The following is a 15,083-nucleotide window of genomic DNA, read 5'->3' as shown; positions in this document are numbered from 1 at the left end:
AAGCCAAGTGCAGTGGCCGACCTTTTATACCCATAAACAAGACGAGCAAGAGTGAGACTGACCCGCGGAGGAGGCACGTGGCTGTGGGGGCGTGGGAGTGGGGGCCGCGGCCACAGCGCTGTCTGTGCCTGCAGGCACGCTGCCCCTGGCCTCGCAGGAGTCGGCCGTGGTGGAGGACCTGCTGTACGTGCTGGTGGGCGTGGACGGGAGGTACGTCACTGCTCAGCCCCTGGCTGGGAGGCAGAGCCGGACCTTCCTCGTGGACCCCAACCTGGACCTGTCCATCAGGGAGCTGGTGAACAGGATCCTCCCGGTGGCTGCCAGCTACTCCACCGTGACCAGGTGGGCACCGGGTGCGGTCGCTGGGGGCGTGCCCTGTTGTGGGGGAGGGGTTGGGTCCCGTCCTGATGACCATGGGGACAGTGCCAGCCTCAGTTTTGGAGGGTCTGTGAGTCACCGTCCAGGGTCCTGACTCATCTCTTCCTAGGGGCAAAAGTTCCCCTCTGGGATGTGGGGTTCGAGTGAGTCATGGGCTTCCTGTTTGGGATGAGACTTAGAATGTCAGACATTGGATGTGCCTGCAGCTTGCCTTTTTGAGGAAGTCTGACAGCTTTTCTCATAGGTTCATTGAAGAGAAGTCTTCCTTCGAGTACGGGCAGGTGAACCACGCCCTGGCGGCCGCCATGCGCACTCTGGTGAAGGAGCACCTGATCCTGGTGTCACAGCTGGAGCAGCTGCACAGGCAGGGCCTCCTTTCATTGCAGAAGCTCTGGTTCTACATCCAGCCGGCCATGCGCACCATGGACATCCTGGCCTCCCTCGGTGCGTGCCCGCCCGGGGGGCATGGGGCAGTGGGTGGCAGGTGTCTCAACACAGCACCCGGTGTGAGGAGAGACCACAGGGGCTGTGGAGCAGCCGCCCAGGGCAGGTGCGTGCGGCCAAAGCCCCTGTTGCTCCATGTGTTATTAACTTGCAAGAGGAAAGCCCTGGAGGCTCTCACTGGTCAGCTTAAATCAGCAGCTACAGCCATACAGTTCATACGTATCCCAGAGAAGCAGCAGCACGTCCCAGTAAGAAGGCTGGAGAAGCATGTGGGGCCCCAGCAGTGTTGTTGCTAGGCTAGGCGTGCACTTCCTTCTCGGCAGTGAGCCTTTCTTTCTCCCCACAGCCACCTCGGTGGACAAAGGCGAGTGTCTTGGGGGGTCCACACTGAGCCTGCTCCATGACAGGAGCTTCAGCTACACAGGGGACAGCCAGGCGCAGGAACTCTGCCTGTACCTGACCAAGGCGGCCAGCGCTCCCTACTTTGAGGTTCTGGAGAAGTGGATCTACAGGGGCATCATCCACGACCCGTACAGGTAGGGCTCCCGGGACACAAAGGACGTGTGCCGCCCTGTCCCGTACAGGTAGGGCTCCCGGGACACGGAGGACGCGTGCTGCCCTGTCCCGTACAGGTAGGGCTCCCCGGGGACACACAGGATGCATGCTGCCCTGTCCCGTACAGGTAGGGCTCCCGGGACACGGAGGACGCGTGCTGCCCTCTCCGGGGGGCTCTGGCCTTGTTTTGCTTGTGGTCTCAGGAAAGCACACACCAGACAGGCGTCCACTTGCTGCTGCCCATGCGGCCCAGGACAGGAATGGCCCAGCTGCTTATGGCCTTATTCTTTTGTGTGCAGAACATTAAATTGCCTCCAGCTAGGTCCTTCAGCCTCTTTGGTGCATGGATTTCCTGATCTGGTGGGGTCTGTCGGCTTCTCTTCGGCGAGATATATTTAAATGCATAAATATATGTTAGTTCCCAAAGCGTTGTATTAATGTCTATCATGTCGACATACCGTTGTTGAAATATTTTCAGAAGATGCATGTGTGATGTGGACATATTATGTCTTCCCTAACGGACCAAATACAATGTGGTACAATGGGCACCTTTAAACAAAGCACCTTCGCACTCGAAGCAGATGATGTTTGAGGTTGTTCAGATGACAACGTGGAGATGTCTGGTTTCTGTCCGTGTTGGCCCCACGCACCCCACACGAGCATCATTTTGTTGCCCGGGTTCATCATGGAAGGAAATGCTAAATTCCAAAAAGAGGCAGGTGCAGATAAAGACAAATCAGTTTCCCACCTAGCTCTGCGGACCCTGCATTCTCCCTGAGCCCAGGTTAAATGCTCCGTTCCAGAGTGAGGTTTGTAGGTTTGTTTGGTTTTCTTTTTTTTTCTTTTTCTTTTTTTTTTTTGAGACAGTCTCGCTCCGTTGCCAGGCTGGAGTGTGGTGGCGTGATCTCGGCTCACTGCAACCTCCACCTCCCAGGTTCAAGTGATTCCCCTGCCTCAACCTCCCAAGTCACTGGGACTACAGCCGCATACCACCTCGCCCGGCTGCTTTTTTGTATTTTGGTAGAGACGGGGTTTCACTGTGTTGGCCAGGATGGTCTTGATCTCTTGGCTTTGTGATCCGCCCACCACAGCCTCCCAAAGTGCTGGGGTTACAGGTGTGACCCACCTGTAACCACCGCGCTCGGCCCCTAGGTTTGTTTTAGCCCACAGTTGAGAAATAACTGGTAGGTTAGGCTTGGCCCTTGTGGAACGTTACTTGGAAGTATGCTGGCCTCCGTTAAGGTCCCTCCACGCTGCCGGCCTGGAGAAGTGTGTCGTCTGCCTCACAGGCGCCCTTGCTTTGCCTGTGACCGAAGCACTCCCTGTGGTTTTAGTGAGTTTATGGTCGAGGAGCACGAGCTGCGGAAGGAGAGGATCCAGGAGGATTACAATGACAAGTACTGGGACCAGCGGTACACCATCGTCCAGCAGCAGATCCCTTCCTTTCTGCAGAAGGTGGCGGACAAGATCCTCAGCACAGGTGCGGTGCACACAGCGGGGACCTGGCCCGGGGCCGCAGCACAGCTCTGCCTGGAGAGTCTCCTGCAGCCCAGGCCCTCCCGCGGGAGCCTGCGCCTCACCCTGTGGGCGTCCTGAGCCTGGGTGTCCGTGAATGTGGGGCCGAGGTCAGGACCGGCCCATGAGCTGGGCTGCAGTGCTGAGTTAAGCCGTGAGATGGTCTCTGTTGCCAGGTTTCATCAGGTTTCCATCGCCAGGACTTTGTTTTGTCCCTGACCCTAGAAGGCTCTCTCACGGGTGCCTTCCCTGTTTCTCATTTCTGATTTCTAAAACTCCATTAGCATGACAGGAAAAACCGTCAAAGACACGCGCCTGCTGGCCGGCAGTGTTTTCAGTCTCTGACCACACAGGTTAGGGCCTGACCTCGACCCGGGGCAGCGGTGCGGGGTTGGACTCAGCACATCGGGGCCGTCACGAAAGGGTTGGGAAGCGGTTAGCCATCTGGTTCTCATAATGCCTTTTCGAAATTATTTCTGTGCCCTTGGTTAGAAAATTCCAGATGTGCAGAGCCACAGCAAAGCCCTGACGCCACCCGCTCAGTCTGTAGCAGCTGACCGTGATTTACCAGGAGGGAGCAAGGGTGTGGAGCCGCCTCATGCAGCCCAGTTTCCAGTCCACTGCCTCCTGTGTAGACGAAGACAGCTAGGGCCTGAGATCGACCATGTGGAGAATAAAACTTTTAATTTCTATCTGTTTTCAGGAAAATATCTAAATGTGGTCAGAGAGTGTGGCCATGACGTCACCTGCCCGGTGGCTAAAGAGATCATCTACACGTTAAAAGAGCGGGCGTACGTGGAGCAGATCGAGAAGGCATTTAACTATGCCAGCAAGGTGCTGCTGGACTTCCTGATGGAGGAGAAGGAACTGGTGGCACACCTCAGGTGATTCCCTGCTCTGTCCCTGTGTGGGCGCTCGCCTCCCTCAAACCGGAGCCTGTGGGACGTGGGGCTGAGATCGCTGGGTTTCTTCTGGCAGCTCTGCCTTGTCTTTTTGAAAGTGGGCACTGCCAGATGGTCTCTAGCTCAAGGACCTGGCACGCACAGTCGGTGGTGTAGGCCCCGGGTCACCTTGTCCAGGGGCCCCAGCTCCCTTCCTTGCCCAGGGCCCACCAGCCCTTTCTCGGCTCTTCCTGCCACAGCCTACATGGTGGTCGCACAGCCCCTGCCCGAGAGCCAAGCGCTTAGCCCGTTGTGGTGTGTTTTAGCATGATGGCTGTGGCGGGCACCTGCAGGTGGGACGTGCTCACGCCTGCTCCCTGGCTGTGGCGGGCACCTGCGGGTGGGACGTGCTCACGCCTGCTCCGTGGCTGTGGCGGGCACCTGCGGGTGGGACGTGCTCACGCCTGCTCCCTGGCTGTGGCGGGCACCTGCGGGTGGGACGTGCTCACGCCTGCTCCGTGGCTGTGGCGGGCACCTGCGGGTGGGACGTGCTCACGCCTGCTCCCTGGCTGTGGCGGGCACCTGCGGGTGGGACGTGCTCACGCCTGCTCCCTGGCTGTGGCGGGCACCTGCGGGTGGGACGTGCTCACGCCTGCTCCCTGGCTGTGGCGGGCACCTGCGGGTGGGACGTGCTCACGCCTGCTCCCTGGCTGTGGCGGGCACCTGCGGGTGGGACGTGCTCACGCCTGCTCCCTGGCTGTGGCGGGCACCTGCGGGTGGGACGTGCTCACGCCTGCTCCCTGGCGCAGGTCCATCAAGCGCTACTTCCTCATGGACCAGGGCGACTTCTTCGTGCACTTCATGGACCTGGCGGAGGAGGAGCTCCGGAAGCCGGTGGAGGACATCACGCCCCCCCGCCTGGAGGCGCTGCTGGAGCTGGCCCTGCGCATGAGCACGGCCAACACTGACCCCTACAAGGACGACCTCAAGGTGGGCGGGGGCGCCGGGGGCTGCCACCTCAGGCAGGGGCCTCGGAGGGGCTGGGAGGAGAGCGCAGCAGAGGCCAGCCCTGTCCCCCACTCCCCGCCCAGGTGGGGCAGCCGCGGGGTCTGTTTCCTTCACTCTCGGCTGTGGGGGCTGCTTGCCGGGATCGGGGGTCTTCGCACCTGTGCTCACGAGGGGCGCAGGTCTCGGGTTTTCCCACAGTGCCCTTGTCAGCCTGGGTGTCAGGTTGTGCTGGCCTTCTGGAATGAGTGTGGACCTGTCCCTCCACCTGCTTTTTGAAAGGGTTTCAGGAGTGGTGTTCTTTTTGTTTTTGTCTTTCTGTTGTTGTTGTTTTTTTTGAGACAGAGTTTCGCTCTTATCACCCAGGCTGGAGTGCAGTGGCGCGATCTCAGCTCACTGTAACCTCCGCCTCCCGGGTTCAAGCGATGCTCCTGCCTCAGCCCCACAAGTAGCTGGGATTACAGGTGTGCGCCACCATGCCCAGCTAGTTTTTGTATTTTTAGTAGAGAAGGGGTTTCAGCCGGGGGTGGTGGCGGACGCCTGTAATTCCAGCACTTTGGGAGGCCGAGACCGGCGGATCACAAGGTCAGGAGATCGACACCATCCTGGCTAACACAGTGAACGGCGTGAACCCGGGGGACAGAGCTTGCAGTGAGCTGAGATCATGCCACTGCACTCCAGCCTGGGCGACAAAGTGAGACTCCGTCTCAAAAAAAAAAAGGGGGGGTTTCACCATGTTTCGCAGGCTGGTCTTGAACTCCTGACCTCAGGTGATCCACTCACTTTGGCCTCCCAAAGTGCTGGGATTACAGGCGTCAGCCACCACACCTGGCCGTTTTTTTTTTTTTTTTTTTTTTTTCTGTTTGTTAATTTTTGTTTTTGATAGAGACGGGGGTCTCACTATGTTGCCCAGGCTGGTTGAACCCCTGGGCTCGAGCGATCCTTCCACCTTTGCCTCCCCAGGAGTGTGTGGATTCTTGGACGTTTGACAGGGTTTGCCTGGGAGTCCTTGGGCCCTGGGCTTGTCTTTGTTGGAGGCTTTTGAGGCGGACTTGGCCCCTTGCTGGCCACAGGTCTGCTCAGTCCCTTTCCTCTTGGTCGGCTGTTCGTCTCGCATCTCGTCTGGTGCACAGTTCATGGAATTCTAGTATCGGCTTTTTATTTCTGTGAGGCTGGTAGTTATAGCCCTTCTTTTTCTGATTTTAGTAATTTGAATGTTCTTTCATCTTAGCTGATGTAGCTGGGAATTTGTCGATTTCATTGAGCTTTTCAAAGAACCAACTCTTGGGTTTTTGGACTGTTTCTCTGTTTTCTCTCTTCTGTCATCTTTGTTACTCTTTCTGTCTGCTGCTTAGGGGCTTAGTGTGGTCTTTTTTTAGTTTCTTAATTTGCAAAGTTAGTTTACAGCTGTAAACATCCCTCTGCGCGCGGCCTTCGCTGATCCCCCAGCGTCCTCATTTCTGTTTGTCTGGAGGTGTTCCTGATTCCCTCTGATTTCTTGTTGGAGCCGTGGGTGGTTTATGTTTAACTTCCACGTTTGTGAATTTTCTGGTTTTTCTTCTGTTACTTGTTTCTAGCTTTATCTCTTTGTGGTTAGAGAACAGACTGTGTGGCTTCAGTTTTGTGAAATGTATTGATTTGTGTAGTGGCCCCACATCCATCCTGGAGAGTGTTCCGTGTGCACGGGAGAACGCGCCCTCGGTTCCGTGTGCGCGGGAGGAGGAGGCGCCCTCGGTTCCGTGTGCGCGGGAGGGAGGAGGACGCGCTCTCGGTTCTGCGTGCGCGGGAGGGAGGAGGAGGCGCCCTTGGTTCCGTGTGCGCGGGAGGGAGAAGGAGGCGCCCTTGGTTCCGTGTGCGCGGGAGGGAGGAGGAGGCGCCCTTGGTTCCGTGCGCGCGGGAGGAGGACGTGCCTTCGGCCGCTGTTGGGTGTTCTGCAGTTGGGGTCCTGAGGCCCTGTCTTACCTCACTGATCTTCCGTCGGGCGGTTCTCTCCATGATTAGAAGTAGGGCACCGAGTCTCCCTGTCACTGAAGAGCTGTTTTTCTCCTGTCGTTCTGTCTATTCTTGCTTCAGATATTTTGGGGTCTCTTGTTAGAGCAGGAATGTTAATTGTTGGGTCAAAATATATGGCCCTTGTACAACTAGGCTGACCTTGGTGGACTTCGGTCTCAGGACGCTGGGCCACACAGCTGGGGGCTGCTGTCTGCACACCTGCGAAAGCCCCCGTCTTGTCTGCTCCATGGAGAAGTGACATCAGGGGTTCATTTCTACGTTCCTGATGGTCGGCGATGTCGTCCGTCTGCTGCTTGTTTCTTCTTGCTTTATCCTCTACCCTTCATTTTCTGTCCTGTCGTTGTGTGATGGTTTTGTAGGAACTCTGTCAGGTAGTTGGAACTTAGTAAGTACTTGAATGATTAACGTGAGGACAGTATTACTTGTCCATAATAACTAGTATATCCCTCATCAAATATGCTTTATTTTTCTTTTTTTTTTTTTTTTTTTTTTTTTGAGACGGAGTCTCGCTTTGTCGCCCAGGCTGGAGTGCAGTGGCCGGATCTCAGCTCACTGCAAGCTCCGCCTCCCGGGTTTACGCCATTCTCCTGCCTCAGCCTCCCGAGTAGCTGGGACTACAGGCGCCCACCACCTCGCCTGGCTAGTTTTTTGTATTTTTAGTAGAGACGGGGTTTCACCGTGTTAGCCAGGATGGTCTCGATCTCCTGACCTCGTGGCCGCCCGTCTCGGCCTCCCAAAGTGCTGGGATTACAGGCTTGAGCCACCGTGCCCGGCCTAAATATGCTTTATTTTTCAACCTGGGCCTGGTGCTTATCGTGTACTAAGGTTTCCGTCCTAAGGAATCACCTTTCTTTCACCATCCCAAGCGTTTTTCCCTTACACCATCCACAGCAGCATTGGGTATTTACAAAGTACTTCATCTGAATTTCTCTTGTTTTGTTTTGATAGGAAGTGGTTCAGTTTTGAATTTGATTTATCAGTAGACGTTTGGGTTTTCGAAAAGCCTCTGAGGTTTAGAATCGGAATGTAGGGAACCTTATGTCAGTGCTGGGCCTGTGAGCGTGGATGGTGTCGGGATGGGACTTCGCGTCTTTTCCTTAAAACAGGATGCTTTGTTTCATTTCCTTCCCTCCAAGATCGACCTGATGCCCCATGACCTCATCACTCAGCTCTTGCGTGTTCTGGCCATCGAGACCAAGCAGGAGAAGGCGATGGCCCACGCCGACCCCACAGAGCTGACGCTGAGTGGCCTGGAGGCCTTCTCTTTCGACTACATCGTCAAGTGGCCCCTTTCACTCATCATCAACAGGTGCGGGTCGGCCACTCAGGCACTTGCTAGGTCTTCACTCAGGTTTGGCAGAAGCGAGAACTGTGCCACCCAGTGGCCACCTCGTCCCACAGAGGACCCAAGGCGGCTGTCCCCGGCCTTCAGTGCCCGGGGGATTCACCGGCTGTCCGGGGGCCACCGTGCAGACTGTGGAGCACAGACACCATGTGCACGACGCCACCTGTCACGGAGGCCCGCCTGAGGTGCCACTGCCTCTCTTGCAGGAAGGCCCTCACTCGCTACCAGATGCTCTTCAGGCACATGTTCTACTGCAAGCACGTGGAGCGGCAGCTCTGCAGCGTCTGGATCAGCAACAAAACCGCCAAGCAGCACTCGCTGCCCTCCGCCCAGTGGTGCGTTCCTCCTCTGTCCCCGTGTGCCCTCCTGGTAGACAGCTCTGCTTTCTAGGCTTCTGGAAACGTCATCTGGAAGCGCATGTTTGTAGCTTTAGATCCATAATGCTTCATTTTCCTGTCTTGGGGCTGCGCGGCGCTGCCGTCCACCCCTCAGGGCATGCTGGCTCTGTCCCTCAGCCCTCTCTGGAGCCTTGTGGTGACTGCACGGGCATGGAGACCACCCAGGTCAGTGTGCAGGACAGAAGCTCCTCCCGAGAGCGGGCAGCCACATCTTGCTGGAACCAGAGGTGCTTTGCTGCTGGTCTGTGGCTCTAGGGTGTTGAAAAAAGGGGTCGATGGCAGAGCTGCTTAAGAATTTGTCCAGTCGGGTGCGGTGGCTCCTGCCTGTAATCTCAGCACTTTGGGAAGCTGAGGTGGGAGGATTGCTTGAGCCCACGAGTTTGAGACCAGCCTGGACAATGTAATGAGAGCTCATCTCTTAAAAAAAAAAAAAAAAAAATGGAAAATTGTTTTAATGAGCTGGGAATGCCTGTAGTTCCGGCGACTCAGGAGGCTAAGGTGGGAGGATTGCTTGAGCCCAGGAAGTCAAGGCTGCAGTGAGCCAAGATCCAGCCACTGCACTGCAGCCTGGGCGACAGCAAGACCCTGTCTTTCAAAAAAAAAAATTAGATGGAAAAGACGTCATCTCAGTCATGAAGCACAAATGTGCATCTGCCGTGTGGCACCTTCCTGGTGTGGGCTCCTGGGGCTCCAAGGAGTCCGTCCACCAAGGAGCCCGCATCCCAGTCTCCACTGTCCGGCTGGCTGGGGGTGTCCCTGCGGGGCACAGGTTGGTGGACAGTGACAGCTTGTGCTGGGCACACACAGGAGCAGCGGCCATGTCTGATGGACTGGGAGGGGCACCTGTTTTGCAGAGGAAACAGCCACATCCACTGGGTGCCGTCGGGGCCACGTCCTCCATGGCTGTCCTCCGTCCTCCGTGTCACTCAGGTTTGCCGGGGCTTTCACATTGCGGCAGCGAATGCTCAACTTCGTCCAGAACATTCAGTACTACATGATGTTCGAAGTGATGGAACCGACCTGGCATATCCTGGAGAAAAACCTGAAATCTGTGAGTTTTAGCTCCATAGATCGTAACAATTGAAAGCCAGTTTCCTTTCACATAATTAATGTGAGGGAGACAGGGAGGGCAGGAGAGGCAGGGGAGGGGAGAGGCAGGGGGAGGGGAGAGGCAGGGGGAGGGGAGAGGCAGGGGGAGGGGAGAGGCAGGGGGAGGGGAGAGGCAGGGGGAGGGGAGAGGCAGGGGGAGGGGAGAGGCAGGGGGAGGGGAGAGGCAGGCAGGGGGAGGGGGGGAGGGGAGAGGCAGGGGGAGGGGAGAGGCAGGGGGAGGGGAGAGGCAGGGGGAGGGGAGAGGCAGGGGGAGGGGAGAGGCAGGGGGAGGGGAGAGGCAGGGGGAGGGCACAGGCAGGGGGAGGGCACAGGCAGGGGGAGGGGAGAGGCAGGGGGAGGGGAGAGGCGGGGGTTCCCCCCGGGGCGGAGCTGTCCCAGCATTGCTGGCCACACAGGGGACCCCTTGCTGCCTGCCATCATCTGGGGACTCTGAGCCGTCATTGCCCCCAGGGTCATCCCTTCCACACTGCGCATCTGAGGCTGAGGGGCCTGAAGGCAGACTCTGTTGTTACCAAATTCTAGAAGCAGCCGCAGCCTCCCTTCCTGTCTTCTGCCTTAAGAACTGAAACCCCTTCGGGACGTGCCCATCATTTTTTTAGTGGTATTTGGAATTTTCCCCCTAAAAGCCCAAGGCCCATTTAAGAGGTGGAAATGCGTGAACAGGAATGCGCAAAGCCCGAACTGAGCACGTGCGCACACGAAGCCCGTCTGTCGGCCACGTCTTTCTGAGAAGGGGCTTGGTCTGTTCCCCAAAGGCCTCCAACATCGATGACGTCCTTGGCCACCACACGGGCTTCCTGGACACCTGCCTGAAGGACTGCATGCTCACCAACCCTGAGCTGCTGAAGGTCTTTTCCAAGCTCATGTCTGTGTGCGTCATGTTCACCAACTGCATGCAGGTGCGTGGCGCGGGCGGCACCGTTGGGTGGGCAGACCGTATCCCGACCGCGGCCGCACGCAGCCTGCTCACCTTTTCCTGCCCTTGTGTGGGTGGAGGAGCCGCCGGGATCTGAGTGTTTCCAGAACTCCCGGTCTTCCTGGCCGGGTGGTTCCCTCCTGGAGCCCCTGCCCTGGCAGCGTGAGCAGGGCTGTGTTCCTCCGAACCATCCCTCAGCCTCCGTGGTGCTGGTCTCTGTCTGGGGCCTTTGTTCATGGCCGTTGTGCGCTCTTTTCCTCAGCACTTGAGTTATTTGGTTCTGTTAAGGACCTGTGGGCACTAGTCACAAGCAGCTGCCCAGTGGTGATGGCACAGAACCTGAGCGTCTAGCGGCAGAAGGGGCACCTGGGGCCACGCTAGGGCTCCAGGGGTCTGGGGATCAGGCTCTCCAGGCAGTGCCATGGGGAGGGTCCGGAGGAGGGCACGGGCGCTTTCAGCTATTGCTGACATGTGAGAGCCATCTCGGGGTCCCAAATAGGGAAACACAAAAAACACTGCTCTTAGGAAAATTAGTTGGTCTCTGTGAAGGCAGACCTGGGAATTCTGTCGGCACAGCTGAAGTCATTTCCCCTGCGGCCGGGGGGATGCCCGTGTGTTCCCGCGGCCGCGGGGATGCCCGTGTGTTCCCGCGGCCGCGGGGATGCTTGTGTGTTCCTGCAGCCGCAGGCTACAACAGAGACGCGGCGGGTGATGTACCTGCAGGAGTTATTTTTTCTGCAAAGCGTTGTGGTTGTAACTAACAGAAGCATTTCCTTGCAACTCTCCACCCACTAGAAATTTACACAGAGCATGAAATTGGACAGCGAGCTGGGCGGGCAGATGCTGGAGCAAGGCACCGTCCCGGGGCTGCCCACAGGGGCCGAGGAGCGGGCCCGGAAGGAGCTCACCAGGAAGGTGCGTGGCCTCCAGGGTTGGCCAGAGAGAGACGCTTCCTCCCGCCTGGGGCAGCGGCCTGAGCATCCTGACACAGGGAGAACAAACCTCCCCCCCTTTTTTTTCCGTCTCCCCTCGGATCGAAGAAAAGACTTAAAAGTTGCTTCTAAGCACAAGCACAAGAGCCTCTCACAACCTTCTCAGCTCGCTGGTTCCCACCTCAGCCAGTCGGACTCGAGGGCGCCCCCACAGATCTTCAGAGCAAGCACTGTGCAGGGCACTCTGGTGAGGACAGGGGCCACAGCCGCTGTCCCTGCTGAGTGCCGGTCCTGAGTCAGAACCATCAGGCTCTCAGCAGGCACAGACAGGCCGCATGTCCTCGGAGGCATGGCCCTGCGGCACCAGCTCTGGAGTGGCATGAGGGGGTGGGTAGTCCCGTGTTCACACGCTGGAGTGGAGCTGCAGAGAGGAGTTGGGTTTGTGGGCCTGTGGGGGCCGGAAGTGAGGGACACTGAGAGGCGCCCCGACCTCCTTGCTGAGAAGCTGCTGGGAAAGCTTGTGCTTTGCTTGTAGATCTGACCCCAAAGGAGAGCTCGAGGTACAGTCTTGTGGGGTCTGATCCTTTACCACCTCATCCCGCGAGGCCGGGAGTGTTTCTCTGAGTGCTGGGTTTTCAGGAACGTTTTTTGACGTCCTTTTTACATTGAATCCCATGAAAACATCGTGGAACCCATGTTTTCTATTTAAGAAAAGAGGGGCCGGGCGCGGTGGCTCAAGCCTGTAATCCCAGCACTTTGGGAGGCCGAGACGGGCGGATCATGAGGTCAGGAGATCGAGACCATCCTGGCTAACCCGGTGAAACCCCATCTCTACTAAAAAAAAAAATACAAAAAACTAGCCGGGCGAGGTGGCGGGCGCCTGTAGTCCCAGCTACTCGGGAGGCTGAGGCAGGAGAATGGCGTGAACCCGGGAGGCGGAGCTTGCAGTGAGCTGAGATCCGGCCACTGCACTCCAGCCTGGGCGACAGAGCAAGACTCCATCTCAAAAAAAAAAAAAGAAAAGAGGAAGGGAAAGGACATTGGCCTGCTGGGAACAGCGTGGAGCCAGGAAGGCCCGTGGTGGGGGTGGGCATGGCTCACTTGCCCCGGCTTTCTTTCCAGCACCTGGCCGAGCACGCGGACGCTGCACAGCTGGTGTCTGGCTTTGAGGCCACCATCAACAAGTTTGACAAGAACTTCTCAGCCCACCTGCTGGACCTCCTGGCTCGGCTGAGCATCTACAGCACCAGTGACTGTGAGCACGGCATGGCCAGCGTCATCTCCAGGTGGGTGGGCGCCTGCCCCGGCCCAGTGCCTCCCCCAGCCCAGCCCAGTGCCTGCCCCCGCCCAGAGCCTGCTCCAGTCTAGCGCCTGCCGGCCCAGCGCCTCCCCCACCCCAACACTTGCCCCAGCCCAGCGCCTGCCCCAGCTCAGCACGTGCCCCTGCATCCAGACCCCATCTCCCCTGCACCCTCCCCTGGTCCACCTGGTGTGGCCTCCTTCAGAAGGTGGGGCAGGTCTGTGTCCTGGTGCTAGTGCTGGTCATGTGCCACTCCCTGAAGTCAGGCTAGCCCGGCTCTCCCTGGGGTGTGACATTCTGTGCAGCTGGGCTGCCCCGTTGGCACCCTGCGGCTGTGTGTGTCCTGTGGGGCTGGTCAGGCCTGGGTCAGCTTCCCTCATGCTGCACTGAACGCCTAGCCTGGGGAAAGGGGCCCAGCCCTCGGGGGCAGGGAGGGGAAAGGTGGCTAAGCTGCCAGCCCGGAGGAGGTGCTGACCGGGAGTTGGGGGTGCTGTCCTTGGGGGTGCTGTCCTTGGGGGTGCTGTCCTTGGGGCTGCTGTCCTTGGGGGTGCTGTCTTTGGGGGTGCTGTCCTTGGGGGTGCTGTCCTTGGGGCTGCTGTCTTTGGGGGTGCTGTCTTTGGGGGTGCTGTCCTTGGGGCTGCTGTCTTTGGGGGTGCTGTCCTTGGGAAATTGCCTATTTGTGCTTTTGGACCACACTGTGCCCTGTGCCCCCAACAAACGTCCTGATTTCCTGAGCAGGGGTTTCTGAGGCCACCCTGCATTGAGAACTACTGCTTGGTTCTCCAAGCCCCTGACACCTCAGGCCCCACTGCCAGGCCCTGCTGAGGTGACGGGAGCCCCAACTTTCTGGGGCCAGGAGAGAAGAAACCTGTGTTTGTGCCTTTGACCAGGACTGCACAGGACTGAAGACCTTTCTGTGGAAACATTAGTTAGGTGTCTCACCCTCACCCCTGCAGGGCCTCCTATGGTCTCTATAGCTGAGCACTTCCCCATGGTAGGAGCAGGGCTGCCCAGCGTGCACCCACAGAAGGGGTGCGCGCCCCAGCTCCACCATCCTCCCTCACAGGCTTGACTTCAACGGCTTCTACACGGAGCGCCTGGAGCGCCTGTCTGCAGAGAGGAGCCAGAAGGCTGCCCCCCAAGTGCCTGTCCCACGAGGGCCCCCGGCTCCTGCACCCAGGGTCGCAGTCACGGCACAGTGAGCCTTGGCTGCGACAGGAAGGAAGGGTGTGGGGTCAGCAGCGACTGGTGCAAATGGGTCCAGAATTTTCAAATCAAAATGCTCTGTGTTCTCTGTCTTTGCAGTTTAAATATAAAGCAGGCATGATTGACTTACCTCATTTTGTTTCTCAAGGCGCTGGGTTTCATTTTATAGAAGCTGCCCAGATAGGGTAGGTGTCTCCCTGGATTTGCTAGTCTGTTTGCTTTTTAAAATTACCTTTTTGGGTGTTTTTGGCCTCAAAGTGGAAATACATGGTGTTTAAGCAAGAAGCAAGCAAAGATGCATGCGGGTTGAGATCCAGGCCTGGTGTCCACATCCTTCCAGGTGAGCTGGGGCCAGGCTCCCTGAGGTCGGTCGGAACCGGGAAGAGCCTCTGAAAATGGCCAGGGAATCCCCGAAACCCGCCAGGCGTTGGGTTTGCTTCAGCCCCAGAGGCAGCCCCGTTCCTTCTCCTGAGGACTCATCCACCTCCATGCCCCTCCTCCTGCTGCTGCTCCAACTGGTCTGGAGCAGGAGGCCATGGCAGGGCCCTCAGGCACCTGGGAGCCCACACCTCCCCCTCCGTGGGACGTACCCACTGAAGAGTGGCCACGGGGCAGGCTCTGCTCCTGGCTGGCACTCCTGCCCCACCCTATCCGGTGCCGCCTTGTCACGTAGAAGTTACTCAGCAGATTGACACCCTACCCAGTCCCCCTCGGGCAATCGTCTGCCCTCTGTCTTCCCACCTTCTCCAGGGCTACAGTGGGCAGCACAGCCATCCCCGGTGTGACAGGGCCCTGGGAGCCTCAGGGCTGCCCTGGCCAGGTTGGTCTGCTCTGGCTACGTTCTGGCCAGGCTGCCCCTTCCTGCCGACCTGCATGTGTGTTGTCACTGTTCAGCTCTCAGCACCTCGGCCCCCTTGGGCAGCGAGGAAGAGCCCTGGAGGCGAGGTTGGGAGGAAGGATAGCTGGAACAGTTTCCTGTGGGGAACAAGGGTGTGGGCAGCTCTCGCCCAGGGCTGCCTCACTGAGAACACCACAGAGCGGGGGTGTGGGGGTGTCCAACTCTCGAGCCACAAACTGCTTCCTCT

At 58.2% G+C, this 15,083-nt stretch overlaps 1 protein-coding gene across 1 annotated transcript in view; it reads left to right on the top strand.

Moving 5' to 3' along the window:
• The window catches only part of TUBGCP2 (tubulin gamma complex associated protein 2), a 28,890-nt gene extending 14,758 nt beyond the window's left edge, over window positions 1–14,132 (top strand). Inside the window, exons 6-18 of the mRNA XM_050805495.1 lie at window positions 135–342; window positions 623–822; window positions 1,169–1,358; window positions 2,712–2,857; window positions 3,596–3,776; window positions 4,583–4,763; window positions 7,928–8,100; window positions 8,343–8,471; window positions 9,465–9,585; window positions 10,400–10,543; window positions 11,356–11,475; window positions 12,615–12,778; window positions 13,859–14,132. Of these exons, the coding sequence (XP_050661452.1) occupies window positions 135–342; window positions 623–822; window positions 1,169–1,358; window positions 2,712–2,857; window positions 3,596–3,776; window positions 4,583–4,763; window positions 7,928–8,100; window positions 8,343–8,471; window positions 9,465–9,585; window positions 10,400–10,543; window positions 11,356–11,475; window positions 12,615–12,778; window positions 13,859–13,994 (2,093 nt within the window). The 3' untranslated portion in view covers window positions 13,995–14,132. The remainder of the gene's footprint in view (window positions 1–134; window positions 343–622; window positions 823–1,168; window positions 1,359–2,711; window positions 2,858–3,595; window positions 3,777–4,582; window positions 4,764–7,927; window positions 8,101–8,342; window positions 8,472–9,464; window positions 9,586–10,399; window positions 10,544–11,355; window positions 11,476–12,614; window positions 12,779–13,858) is intronic.
• Window positions 14,133–15,083: the final 951 nt, after the last annotated feature.

The sequence above is a fragment of the Macaca thibetana genome, chromosome 9 (assembly GCF_024542745.1).
Source record: "Macaca thibetana thibetana isolate TM-01 chromosome 9, ASM2454274v1, whole genome shotgun sequence".
Classification (NCBI taxonomy): domain Eukaryota; kingdom Metazoa; phylum Chordata; class Mammalia; order Primates; family Cercopithecidae; genus Macaca; species Macaca thibetana.
This window is presented reverse-complemented; position numbering and strand designations above follow the sequence as displayed.